We start from the raw sequence: 12,249 nt of genomic DNA, 5'->3' as shown, positions 1-12,249 counted from the left end.
ATAGTTCGCTCCTTTAAGAACTGGATAAGCTTCAAAAACACCTAGAAGAAAATTGATGTGTCATCTGGTAATTGAAAAAAAAAAAAAAAACAACTGAAAACTTGTACCAGATGTGAAATTTGATATTCAAATAATGTGCCCAAAAAGTGACATATACATATGTGTGTGAATTCCCAGATGTCCTTTAACATGCTGAAGGTGACTCTTTATGCTGACAAGCTAAATGATGAATAATGACTGTGCACCTTGAAAGACTGAAATACACACACACACACACAAAATAATGAGCAATAAACCCAGCAGCCCAACAGCATATGCCCTCACACTGTGCTTGGTTATAATTGTGCGCCTGTGTGTGTCCGTGTGCACGCCTATGCATGCGTGCGTGTGTAGCAAGCGCTCCAGCCTCCCCCAGAGAGATGATGAGTCTGAAGGAACGCAAGATGGACTATGATTCCACAGCAACCAACGCTGGTTTCCATAGCAACAAAGGAGAGCACACATCCCGGAAAGACGGCATGGCAGGTGTGTGTTTGTGATGGAGACATAGATGAATTAAATATTTCCATTGTATCTTCCTCTTTATCTTTCTTTCTCTTTTACTTTCACTCCCCATTCCTCCTCTGGCTCTCTCCTCTTATCTGTCTCTTTTTTTCAAACTCAAACTATTTTTCTTTCTGTGACTCACAGACTTTCTTTGACTGTCTTCCTTTTTAAAATCTGCTTTCTAACTAGCTCCTCCTCTGTCTATTTGTTTCCTTCTCTTCCTCTTTGTTTCCCTTCTTTTCCTTCATTCTCTCTCCGTTCTTCTTTTTGCCTCTCTCACACTGTTCCCATAAGGTCAGAAGGGACAGACTAATTGCTAGGCTTTTAGACAAACTACAGGAAGATTCTGACTCTAATTAGCTGATTTCTGAAGAAGCCAACTGTGGCGTTTCCCATGGGTTTTTTTTTTTTTTTTCCTCTGTACTTCGAATTATCATCTCATGCAGCAGTGGCTGTTCTAGCCATCTTCATCATTCACTAAGCTGTTGTCTTTTCTTTTGATATTTCATCCATCCAGTTCAAGTGTCATGTGGGACATCTACGTTGTTCCGAAACTCTTACCTGACTGCCAATGATGATATCAAGCAAAACCAGGTGAGTCACAAGTGCTGCCTTTCATTGTGTGCTCACAGTCACACAACAGCACAGCAGAGTTTAGCGTTGTGTGTGTGCAGTGGGGGCTCCCATAAATTGGCATGTGCTGTCATGACAAGGTGGTTAGTAAAAGAAATAGCAACAGGATGGGGAAAGCACACACAAAGGTGCCTCGCTGTGATAAGAGACGCTCTGGCAGTGTGTGCTATGGCGTTGCCCTAAGTTGAGGCAGCATCACACCACTGTGACCTGAAACCACACCCTGCTGGGAATTAACATCATTTCCTCAGTTGGCTGCACTAATATATTTTTCCTGTTTAATGGCTCTGCTGGTGAAGAGAGAAGAGCAACAAAAGAAACCACAGACTGTGACTGGCAAGGGGAGCATCAAAAATTCGTTTGGATTTCATCCGTATTGAATACGGAATTATTGTATAAGTCATTTTCTGTTCTATTGATCCAAACTTCGATAGATCAATAGAAACTCTTGCTTTTAGAGCATTTATAAAAAAAAAATAAAAAAATAGGTCATACAATCTGTCACAGGACATTAAATGAAAAATGGTTTTCTTTTTTTCGCTGCAAACCCCTTCAAGGATCGTGTTCGGTCCTCCAGACCCCAGTATGAGAACCACTGACTTAAAATCTATTTAATACGAATAAGTGTGTCTCTATACACACATTTACAAAGGCGCACACAAACCTAGACCGTGAGAGTTACTGCTTTATAGACAAATTGATTCCTCCTCTACCTGCATGCAATAGAAAATTCACTGCATGAGTGTGTTTCCCAGCTGATTCCTATCTCAGCCTTTTTACCCATAATGCTTACCTTTCAAACCCCTTCCCCCCATGTTTTCACTCTACCCGTCACTTTCCACTCATCTATATTGCTCCCCTTTTCAATTTGCTCCCCCTACCCACATTTCTATGACATTCCTGGTTGGTGTACCACCTCCCCATCTTTCTCCATTACCTCCCCTTATCCCCAACCACCGCCCTCCTCCCCAGGCTCCAAACCAGCCCTGCGTTGTGCCCCCCCAGCCCCAACAGGACAGCCCGTCAGCAGCCGTGCTAAAAGACTACGACCCCTATCCTCCCCCTCCTTCCTTCCCCCAGCCTCAGCCACCGCAGCCTCCTCCTCATAGCCAGAGCCGAAGCTTTGAGGAGGCCTACTACGAGGACCAGGGACCACCACCTCCCCCCTCCCAGCCACAGCCACAGGCACAGGTGCCAGCCCAGTCTCAGGCCCAACCCCAGCAGCCTCCAAGCACCACCGGACCGCCCCGGGATCCACGGGAAGACCTGCGCATGCACCTGGGCCTCAAATCCACCGGCAACTATGTAGACTTCTACTCGGCTTCTCGGCCATACAGCGAACTGAACTATGAGACCAGCCACTATCCGGCCTCGCCTGACTCCTGGGTCTAGCTCCACGATGAGGGGGCCAAGAGGGAATCTCTGTATGCGTGTGTGAAGGGGATTATTTTTGCAAACTATCAGCAGCAGATGAACACAGGGTGACAGCAAGTGGCATGTTGAAAACATATCTTGTAGCCAATGGGAGGAAAAGTGTGTTCTCTAAAATAAGATGACTCTGATAGGGTTTTGAAAGGAAGTCAGGTCGAGTGAGTAAGAGAGACTGTGCATGTGCATGCCAACATTTTTTTTTTTTATTATTATTATTATTTTTTTTAACACAACTTAATTTCCTCAAAGTCAGCTTCATTGCAATGGTGACTGGATAAGGAGGATTTAGATTTAAACAAGAGTTTTTGAAAGTGTGAAAGAGTGAGTGAGCAGCAGGATATATAGAGAGAAAACTATCCATACAGATTAGATGAGGGACGGCCTTGAGAAATAATGGGAAGTAGATGACTTTAGAAAAACAGGAAATGGCCTGAGCTTTAGGGCAGCCGAGGAAGGAGGGGCAATGAGCGTTTTTGAGGAGGTCAAGAAGAACAAAAGCACAGAGAAAGATGAAAGCACATCAGGCACAAGACAAGAAGTGGATGTTCACCATTTGACTCAAGTGACAGACGTAGCACTGCTTTTGTCCCCCTTTTTTGTTGCGATGGCCTTGCTGCATCCAAATGCTTCTGAATTTTTCTTTTTTTTTTTTTCAAGGAATGTCATCTTCAAGAGAATTCCTTTTTGCCGTCATTCTTTCACATCTTTTTTAATTTATACTTTTCTAAAGTTTCAATTTCAAAAAAGGTATTTTATTTTCTGTATAAAGTTCAAAGGTGATATGTATAGTGTGTATATTACACATGTTTTTGATGGGGCCACTTATGAGATAGTGTTTTTTTCTTTTGGTTTGTTTTTTTTCCCATGACTGTTTATTGACTGAAACAACAAAAAGCAACAAAAAGAAGTGACATACAAACACAAAAAGCTAAAAAGACAGACATCGTCAGGATGGACATCAGTTTGTTTTCGCTCTTTCCGTCGCACAAGAGGAAGCCTTTTCTCGGCATCAAGAAAATTTTGTTGTGGACCAGACCAAATGTCAAAAGAAGTTCAAGGCTGAAAGTGCTTCTCCACTGCCTAAAGAAAAATATGTGTATGTTTAAAGCACTTTGGAAAGGATTGTCTTTTCTTTTTGGGGAACTAATATGTTTGACCACGTCCACTATCGGTGGTTTTTCATCATGAGTTCAGCATTAAAACTGGTCCATCCAGCAAGACCTACGGTCAATATAGTACATCTCAGTGTACACTAGAGACAAAGATAAAGCGAGAGACATTACATTGTGCCAAACTTTGACACCTCCTGGGCCACCCTGGGAGGAACTTAACGGGACATTCTGTCAAAGTGTACAATGACTGGATGACTTCCTCTGCTGTTTGTAACATTTCCTTTCTTGTGTTTTGATCAGGTGAAAACATACGTATTGCTAGGGATCGTGGGGATCGCCGCCCCCCCCCCCCGCCCACCGCCCCCTCCATAGATGTACAGACCTGCCTCTCTGTGTTGGCTGAGCATGTGTGGGCGTGTGCGTGGTGGATGTGTGTGGACATGAGCGTGTGGGTGTGCGCGTGTGTTTCTTTACGTGTGCATGTATGTGGTTGAGTGAGTGGCCCACGTGTGTACACGTAAACTTGAGCGAGCATATCTATGCATGCATGTGTGTAGTGGTGTGCGTATGCCTCTGTTGCGTGTATGTACGTGAGCGTTCCTGTATAAATCAATGTCCAAACAAGGCATTCCTACTGACAGTTTGTCCAGTTTTACAACATGAAAAACCAAGGTAAAAATCACTAGAATGAATTGTTGATATAGAATGACAAAATCTATAAATATATGAATATAAATATAAATATATATATAATTTTTATGTGCAGATGTCATCGTCACTAAAAAGAAAAAAATGATTATGTGGTATACAACAGGACTCTTGTTCACTTGACTTAAACGTGGAAACTGCTGAACCCCCACCCACAGCCCACCCCTAACCCCCCTTCAATCGAGACAAAAGACAAATCCCACCTGAGGATGCTCAGGCTCTGGTGCGAGTTGTGTGTTATTGTGTGTCCATGCTTCTTAGATGACTGTGCTGAGAGAGGACCGTACTTGAACACAAGGAAAAATAAAAAGACTCTTTGCAATCAAACACCATTGCCTCCCCTACTATTGATCATTTCAATAGATGTGTTGTCGGTTTGTTCCAGAATGAGCAGCTGTCAGATGTTTCCCCCACAGGTAGTTTTTTTCATAAAAGGAAAAATTGGCCGCGTTGTGTGATGTGGACTTTGGGTTAATCTGACATACTTTGTTGTGTTTTAGATTAATTCACCCATATGTGCCTTCTGTTTTTCAAAACGGCTTCAAAAGGGCTCAGATTTCGAGATCAGAGTTAACAGTATTTCCTTCCCCCAGTTCTCCTTAGGTTGTTGAGCCAAAAAAATTCTATATATATAAATATTCTGTAAAAAAAAAAAAAAAAACTGCAAAAAGTAGCATATTAATTACAGACAAGAAAGCTGTTCACAAAATATGGTCAATGGGCACGAGTACATTTTTATAATACATACTGGACACACGAACATGGCCAGGTTGAATTCACTATACCTGATTAATTGCAGTTCATCCAGTTTTGAAAATCTAAAAATCTAACCCCGAAAGTCTCTGAAGAAATGTACAAATGCAGCTAATTTGAACAAAGACCTCAAGTTTAATAAAAGCCTAGGTATGATTGCAGTTATATTACCCTTGTCGCTTATCCCTTGTCACAGTAATATTCATTTGATAAATTTCTACTCTTCTTTTAGTTGACTGTAATATTGATGTATAGTTTCAACACTGAAGAAAATAGAAAATAAGAAGACATAATAAGATCAATGTGGCCTGCAGTCCCCCAATAACAACGCAATTTTATCATCGCTTTGAAACAAGCTTCAAATACAACAATGACCTTTGTCATTCATAGTTCTGAGGGCAAAGAGTTGCTTCTTTATGCATGTTCACATTTAGCAGACCTAGATGGGCATTAGAATTCATTTTCATCACCACACACAATGCTAAGCTCTCCTCTTGGTCTCCTGTCACGATTCCTGTCAGCCTGTTTATTTTGGCCGTTGAGTCTCCTGTCATTCTCCATCCACGCATCAGATGCCCTTCTTCTCTTCCGCCCGTGGCTGACTGCTGACTCCCAGATTAACCCGCCCCGCAGTAACCCCTGATCTTTCCTGCCCACCCAGACACCTCTTTCTACTTTCCTAATTATGCCAGGCACTGTTTAAACCTGTGTGTTCCACCTGCTCCCTGTCAGCTTGTGGGTTGTTTTCCAAGCTGAAGATGCTTGTTTTTTTGCACCTGTACCTGTTTTGTTTCTGTAACTGCTACCATTCTTAGCTGCCTGTCTGTAAGCCTCACTTTATATAACCCACAGCCTCCTGCCTACCTGCTGGTCTTGTGTTCGGGGATCCTGCGGTCCTGTACTCTATTGTGACAGTCTCTGCGAACATAAGGAGGAACTGGAACTTGAGGACCTGTCTGGCCTTTTAGCAGCTAAATGTTCCAGCAGCTAAAAGACCAGTGGTCCTATTTTCACTCGCTTTGCTGCAGGACAGATAGTGTTGTTTATTTTTTTTTTTCCCCCCTGGAAACAACTGACAGCTTTGATGAAGCAGTAAGAATAGAAGCAAAATATCAGTTATGGGCTGCAAATACAAAGAGTAAAGCCAAAGGCAGTGAAAAAGCACCACTTTTAACGTAGTTGTGATCAATTCCATGCATTCCTTATCTTTACCATTAAAAGGACTGCTGTAGTTTGGGACCAATCCCAGCTGAAATCAGAGGCAGAGGCAGGACCCTGCACCCTGGACAGGTTACTCTATCACAGGGCTGACATGTAGAGCCAAGCATCCATTCACACTTACATTGCTCCTGCAAGTAAGCTAGAATAATGTCTTTGGACTGTGGGAGGAAGCGCAGGGAGGACATGCTAACTCGGCACAGAAGAGATATTTATTCCAGTGCTGCTGCATGAAATTACATCATGATGTGGGGTTGTTTGTGTTGGTTGATACTATTCATCTCCGTCATAGATATTGACAATTAATTGACTGTTCATATTTTGAAAATGTGTATTTTTTTTATAGAATTTAATGAAAATGCCCATCCATCTATTTTATATACAGCTTAATTATCAGGGTCACGGGGGGGCTGGAGCCAATCCCAGCCAACATTGGATGAGAGCTGGACAAATGTCCTGGGCCTACATAGAGAGGCAAACCGAAGCAAACAACATTTCACACTCACATTCAGGCCGACGGGCCCTTTAGAGTCATCAGTTAATCTAAACAGCGTATCTTTGGGCTGATGAAAGCTGAAGTAAACGGAGAAAACCCACACAAACCCCTTTTCAAAAAAAAAAAAGTCCCCACGCCTGGGAAATCAAATCTCAAACCTTCTTCCTGTGAAGCGAGAAAGCTGCACCACCACCAATCTACTGAAAAAGAGCTGTACAACAAACAAGCAGGGTCAATTTTTTGCAATATGAACATGTCACTGAGCAGGGAGCCCATTCCGTATGCATCCTCATGCGGCAACATCTTCTGAAGTCATAATAATCCTCCAGTATTATAGTGAGTAGTGTATAGACATCAGGCACACAACCCAGAAAAAGCTATCAATAAGTTCAGATTACTTTTACAATGACAATTTGCCGCTGTTGTCTCCTCTGGCTGTCGAGCGATACTGTTAATATCCTGATGCCATCATCTGCTCACACAGACATATTTGCTGGGGACTTGAATGACAGATGTGCAGGAATGTGTTACAAAGTAATGCTTAGGATATCAGCCTTATTCACTCCTCCACTTTCAGATAGTGTAATCTACTGACACGGTGTCGCAGTGTCAGGCATGTTTAAACATAATGCGGAGGGGGGTTTAGCCAACGCAAGGTCTCCCACATTCAGCAGCCTCAATTATAACATTAAGGTAAGTGGACAGATATGAAGGATGTAGTAATGGAGATTGCCATTTTGTATTTTTTGTTCCCTTTTTATGTTGCCCCAATGACTTTGATCCCATTCATCTAGAAATCCATTGTACCGAACTTGCAGCATATTTAAAAAATGATGCTGAGCTGGAAGTACCGGCATTTGTTACAATTCATGCTTCCCACCTCCTTCCCTCTCCCTTTCGTCCTTTCCCTTCTTTGATGCTGTCTAGGTTAGGCCTGTGAAATGTAGTGTTGGGTAATAACTTCATTGCATTGATTATTAGCCTTCACAATAGCGGCGAGTCTCCTCTGTCTGAGCGCGCTCCCATAGTGGAAGGCTGCTATAACCTAATGTGGCATGAAAATAGCTCCTCAATTTTCCTGCGCACAGCCTTTCTAGAAACTGTCCTGTTCCACCCTGCAGATGCCTCTGGCCTTCACAGTTTCTCTCCCTCTTTCCCCAACTGTCTTTTCCTCTAACTCTCACAGCCACATCCCGATCCATTCACCCATCACATACCTCAGGCTGGAGTTCAAAGGTGTATGCATACACACATCAGTGCGTGGAGGTGCATGTCAGCAGAGAGCTGCAAGGACATGAAGCGGAAGGATGTAGAAGCACATAGTGACGATCTAGGGGAGAAGGATATGGAAACGTTGTGGGGAGCAGGTGTCGGGTCTGGGATTTATCCTCAGAGTATTTGAGCTTGAAATCAATTTGTGTTTAAGCAGTAGTGAGGCTCCACAAAGCTACACAAGCTACCCAAGAAATTACTGTCCTCATCTAAAATTGAAATAGAAAGAAGGGCGGCGCCTCATTCAGTGGCAGGATGGATGGGTAAAGAAGAAATTCAAAGGATTCTGGTAGAAACAAATCAAACCTGTTTACCACAAACATTACAAGCACCTGCCATTAACTTTGTTTTTCGACAAACAACCTATTTTACATTACATTATGTGTTGAGTTATGGTGGTGGGCATGTGTGATGAAAAATTGGGTGTCATGTTCATGCTTTAGCCACAGTTTGCTGAAGCATAACTGAGAATTTGCACCAAGAAGTGTGGCAAGGGCAGAGTATGAAATATGATGGCAACTACATTACAGAGGACTGAGATAAACGGTTGAGGTTAGTAAGTGTAGTCGAGGAGTAGTGGGGGGAAAACATTCAAAACAGACAAACAGAGCTTCAGCGCAGTCGTCTCAAATTCTCAAATTTGAGCCAAGTTCATGTACCTCTGATTTTTCATTTCATCTGCTGCAATATATTTTGCAGCAATCTTTACTGGCTCGGCACGAAGGGGTGAAAATGTGGCAACATGCCCCGCTGCAGCAACATGTTCAATAGCACTTATGCCACGCCCTGCAGGTATCGTATTCACCTGCAAGGCGTGGCGTGATTTTTCTGTTGCAATCTTTCATAGAGCACTGAGGGTGAGCACTGCTCGTATAAACAGCCCCAGACTACCAGATATCAACAATGAACGTAGACTTTGTGCTGCTGTAACTAGATTCACTGTAATAATTTGACAGTGAATGAAGAAATCTGATGTTTCTCTTTCTTTTGGTTGGATGGACATATCCCTGTAAGGTAAGTCGGGAGTAATTTATCAATATTATTTTAGAGCAACTTTATATATATATAGACATATACATGAATTGTGTAAGTCAACACTGTAAATATTTCCAATCCGTCTGTATCTAACATAACTGTCTGTTCAGACCGTTTTCATATGTTAATTAGATACATTTCATGGCAACATTATAGAAATGTATATAAACCGGCTGACTTGCTGCCTGTAATGGCAGGAACATGTCTGCATTTGTGGGATTGTATATATAGTTGTGTGTGCGTTTTATTGCAAAGGAAAAGCCAAAAATATCACACTGACAGAAGTATTTTAACCATTTTCTAGCACACTTGTAATTTAGCTCAGTCGCCTCCTCTTGGCCTCTTGGTTCCTGTTTGAAATGATTCTTCAAAAGTGATTGTTGTCCGTCTCTGGTAAATTTAACTGATTGACCGCCTGCCTCACAGCTGACAATGCATATCAAAGCAAGAACCAAAAGATGAAAAGGACTACCTGAGGAGCTCAGAGAGAGGGCTGTGTCAACAGGCATGTCTGCGGATGGATACAAAAGAAACATTTCTGCTGCATTGAAGGTTTACAGTAGCACAGCCACTGCAAAATTTTTAGAAATTGAATAAGTTTGAAGCAGCCAGGACTCTGGCTAGAGCTTGCTACCACTCCAAACTGAGCAATTGGTGAGGAGGTGGCCAAGAGCCTAATGTTGTTCTGGCTGAGTGCATGGATATGGGTAAAACTCTGACTAAAGGCCATCATTATTCTCCGACCCTGAATGGTGGAGTTCTGCAGACTATGAAAAGGAAGCCTCTCTTCAGGCGTCTCTCATCACCTGCCCAATACCATCCCAAGAGTGAAACACAGGCAGCATCATTGCGGAGGGGATGGTCTGGAGAGACATGTAAACGGTATTCGATTGACAGTACCATCCAACCTGATGGAGTTGAGAGGATCTGCAGGGAAGAATGGGAGAAAATCCCCAAATCCAAATGTGCAAAGCTTATCACGTCCCAAAGACTCAAGGCTGTAATCGCTGTGCTTCAACAGAGTACAGGATCTGAATATGTATGTCAAGCAGATATTTCACTTTTTCCGTTTTCATTAAGTTCTAAAGTTCCAAAACTACAACATTTTGCTTTGTCATTTTGATGAATGCAGTCACACAGTCAACATATTTTACCATGACAGAATGCGACCACTTTCTGCAACCCCTTAATTTGATCCAATATGCAGAACACAGCACAACAATGATGTGAGAGCGATGAATCTGTGTGTCCTTGGTGACATTAAAATTATGCTTCTTTCTCTCGAGTGCACCCAGTTTCGAGGCAACCGGAAAACTGCCCTCACTGCAAGTACCCAACTTTTTTAAGTGCTTGTGAGGAAAAATAAGTTTCAGATTTATTGTTTCCCAGCTGAACTTGACCGAAGCCCTGTGGTGGAGAAGAAGAGCAGAGGGAGCAAACTTACAGTGATCAATAAAACTCCCACTCCTTCGAAATTCTCTTCTTCTTCAAGTGCTTCTTTGCCGTTTCCTCTCCATTTCCTCCATTTCACTTTGACTGTGGTTGATATCAACACGTGCAATTAAGTTACGGATGCATGATTCTTTGTTACAGGCACAGTAACACACCCACACCATAAGGCACCACGCCAGGTATTGAACAGTCAATGCTGCAGAGCAGAGCGGAGCAGAAGCCTTGGCTATTCATGTGTGATAGTGCTGCTGCAGTGTCTCCCACCGCACTACACGTGTGTGTGTGAGAGAGAGAGAAATGTATCAAAGTATATATATATATATGTCAGAGGCATGACTCTGTGTGTGTGTGTGTGTGTGTGCGCACGCGTGTGTATACACCTGTCAGCTTGAGCAAATTCACTCACCTGTGACGTCCTCATTCTGTCTCTCTATAAGCCATCACAGACAGCACTCTTCTCAAGGGCCCAGGAAACACACATACACAGAGTCCTATCAGCAACGGGCAGGTGCTGAGATCACTGACTTCTGAAGAGGATTTCACCAATGGCAGTTTGAATATGTGCCATGTATTTTCACCCATGAACAGTCTCCCTCTTTCTCCATCTATTGTGTGTGTGAGTATGTCAGAGAGAGGGAAGACAGAGAAGGGGGCCGAACACTTGAGAGTGATGGGTTGAGAAAGAGTGACAAAGAAAATGTGAGAGAGAATAAAAAATTACCTGCATACAGATTCTGTGTTTGTCTTTTGCTTCAGAGTTGTGCGGTTTTGGTGTCTCTTCATTCTTCGGTTTTTCTGGGACATAACAGGCCAGGCATTGTCAGAGTGACAGCACTGATGAATACTGCAGGACGCAAACTCCCACTTACACAACTGGAGATGCCTGTCTGACGTTGAAAAGCTGCATTCTTCCATCTAGTGGCCACACATGTGCACACCCTCGCACGTATTGATGGATATATGCAGTGAGGAGCAGAATCGGGGTGGGCTGGTTGATTTAGCTGTCATCAGTTTTACGTTACAGTAAACTAACTGTTTTTATTAGTTTTAGTGACATCATTCATTTGGACAGAAAAACGTGTATCCTCTCAAGCATACATTTTTGATTGGGGAAAAAATAACCCCTGTTGTGTCATTGTGTTTGCTCATATGGTTGCTCAACACCCTACTCAGGGAAATGAATGCAAGTAACAGATTTCTTGCACTGATGACAAATATGATACTTGGACCACCTCTCCACTGCCATAACCCATTGCTCGTCATCTTGTGCACGTGTGTATACACGTGCACAAGATAAAATGTGTGGTGATAATTAATTGTCACATAAAACATGAAGAAACAGATTTTGGAAATTGATTCATTTAATCTGTATTCCTAATATATTTTTTATTGTTTATATCAATGAATAATTCAAATGTAGTAATTAATCCAAAATGGTATGAATGCAGCTTTCTGTGTGTGTATACATGTGTGGACTGAAGGTGCCCTGCACATCACTTCTGATAGTCTGAGAGAAAAATGTTGCTGTCGCTTCACAATGAAGTACAATGAATATAGACAAGTGAACAAATTTACGCCTTTTCCTTTTCCTTT

General features: G+C 42.5%; 1 protein-coding gene across 1 annotated transcript in view; it reads left to right on the top strand.

Moving 5' to 3' along the window:
- The window catches only part of ctnnd2a (catenin (cadherin-associated protein), delta 2a), a 228,178-nt gene extending 223,270 nt beyond the window's left edge, over window positions 1-4,908 (top strand). Inside the window, exons 23-25 of the mRNA XM_029528938.1 lie at window positions 394-525; window positions 1,064-1,140; window positions 2,152-4,908. Of these exons, the coding sequence (XP_029384798.1) occupies window positions 394-525; window positions 1,064-1,140; window positions 2,152-2,571 (629 nt within the window). The 3' untranslated portion in view covers window positions 2,572-4,908. The remainder of the gene's footprint in view (window positions 1-393; window positions 526-1,063; window positions 1,141-2,151) is intronic.
- Window positions 4,909-12,249: the final 7,341 nt, after the last annotated feature.

This window comes from Echeneis naucrates, chromosome 20, assembly GCF_900963305.1.
Source record: "Echeneis naucrates chromosome 20, fEcheNa1.1, whole genome shotgun sequence".
Taxonomy (NCBI): Eukaryota; Metazoa; Chordata; class Actinopteri; order Carangiformes; family Echeneidae; genus Echeneis; species Echeneis naucrates.
The sequence above is the reverse complement of the archived record's forward strand: the minus strand, read 5'-3'. Positions and strand labels throughout refer to the sequence as shown.